Here is a 1,914-nt window from a genome sequence, read left to right as displayed (position 1 = left end):
CAAGTGGAGGGTCGGGCCGGGTCGTCGTCTCCTTTGTAACGCGACACCGCACCTTCGCTGAGCAACACGTTGGTTGAAAATACCACTGCGGCACCGAACTGAAATGGGGCGCGAACATGACGACTTCCGGGCATGCCTTCAAGCACACCTCCCTTAGGCTGGACTCGATATCTAGGCTTCAGTGTGGGGAGGGTTAGAATTCTTTGGAAGAAGAAAACGTTCACACCTTTGAAATTTCACAGAAGAATTTTAAGGCCAAAGCATAGTGGGTTCATTTCTCTTCACCTCCGGGGACAAAGCTGGTGATTTATTCAAAACCACATTAAGCTTCTAGTTCAAATCCCAGCCCGACCTTGTGCCCTCCTGCATTGAAGCTCTTTCCATCGATTAGAGCTGACAGGGTCAGTTTCACTTCTGGCCGAAGGGTCTGAGTATAACCCAGTCCAATCAGGCTGGCATTATTCACTTTAGCAGATAGAGAAGTCCTACAATCCAGCTTGTACTTAGCAGAGATGCCGAAACAGGCGTTGTTCCCGCCAGCCGTCCACGAGAGGTTTATTGATGTTTCAGTCTTCTTGTTCACCTTCTGGTAGATCGCCCCTCCACATTCAGTGCTATCGCTCCCGTGAGTGTGCAGCTGGAAGTCTGCAGCCTGGTGACCCAGGGCGAAATTATTCTGTGACAGTTTGGATCTGGCTGTGTCAAAACTCGTCCGATAGCCAGCAAGCCAACCTTCAGTGGCCAACACAGCCCAGCCATAGATGGTTGGTCCAGAAAAATCTGTCAGCAGAGGATATGGATTTGGCATGGTTAAAATAGATCTGAGAACCAAGTCATGTGGTGGAGTGGAATTTTCTACTTCTGGTCATGCTTACACTGATGCAGGGAAAGCATCAGGCAACCTAGAGACCAAATACAAGATTTGTAACTATGGACTGACCTTCACCCAAAAGTGGAACACCGACAATACAATACTCTTGGGACAGAAACCTCTTTGGAGAATAAGTTGGCTGAAGGGTTGAAACTGACTCTTGATACCATATTTGTACGGAACACAGGAAAGAAGAGTGGGAAATTAAAGGCCTCCTATAAACGGGATTGTTTCAGTCTTGGCAGTAATGCTGATATAGATTTTTCTGGACCAACCAGCTTATTTGTTTTAAGCCAGTCCATGAGAATAGTTTTAGGAGTCAGAATTTACATGAATAAATAGTTGCAAGGAGTCACAGAATCTTCTGGTTTTAATGCAAATGGTCTGTCTTGGAGAGTGTCCCCATCACGCCTGTATTCTGATGTTACTGGGTGTTACTCTCTAGATGCCTGGCTCTGTTCCTTTATAGACTGACCACAGGTGTACCAGGAGTATGGAGACCAGTGTCAGGAAGAAGCCTGGGTCCAGGTGTGTAAGCTCCTCAGTGTGGGGAGGGGCACAGGAAGGGTTTTTAAACGTTGATGAGCAAAACAGCGACAAAGTCGCTGGTAACAGATTGTAAGTTACCATCAGGTCCTTAGTAAGACCTGACCTCCTACAAATTTTCATTTCTCAAAGCTGCCATTTCCTTATCCTTGGCGGGGGGAGGGGGGGTGATAAAAACAATTCGTAATAGAAATAAGATTCTGAATAAAAGGCTTTTGCAAACAATAAGTGATCATCCTGACCTCTGCTCTTGTTCCTTGCCCCTCCTCCCTCCCGTCCTTCTTTTTTTTTTTTTTTCCTTTTTTTTTGCGGAACGCGGGCCTCTCACTGCTGTGGCCTCTCCCGTTGCGGGGCACAGGCTCCGGACGCGCAGGCTCAGCGGCCACGGCTCACGGGCCCAGCCGCTCCGCGGCACGTGGGATCTTCCCGGACCGGGGCACGAACCCGTGTCCCCTGCATCGGCAGGCAGATTCTCAACCACTGCGCCACCAGGCAAG

The 1,914-nt window shown here is 48.7% G+C and overlaps 1 protein-coding gene across 1 annotated transcript in view; it reads right to left on the bottom strand.

Annotated features, from left to right (window-relative positions):
* Window positions 1-322: 322 nt before the first annotated feature.
* The window catches only part of LOC102979200 (voltage-dependent anion-selective channel protein 3-like), a gene marked incomplete at its 5' end in the record, with an annotated part of 2,008 nt that continues 416 nt past the window's right edge, over window positions 323-1,914 (bottom strand). Inside the window, one exon of the mRNA XM_055081445.1 lies at window positions 323-782. Within this exon, the coding sequence (XP_054937420.1) occupies window positions 323-782 (460 nt within the window). The remainder of the gene's footprint in view (window positions 783-1,914) is intronic.

This window comes from Physeter macrocephalus, chromosome 20 (assembly GCF_002837175.3).
Source record: "Physeter macrocephalus isolate SW-GA chromosome 20, ASM283717v5, whole genome shotgun sequence".
Taxonomy (NCBI): Eukaryota; Metazoa; Chordata; class Mammalia; order Artiodactyla; family Physeteridae; genus Physeter; species Physeter macrocephalus.
This window is presented reverse-complemented; position numbering and strand designations above follow the sequence as displayed.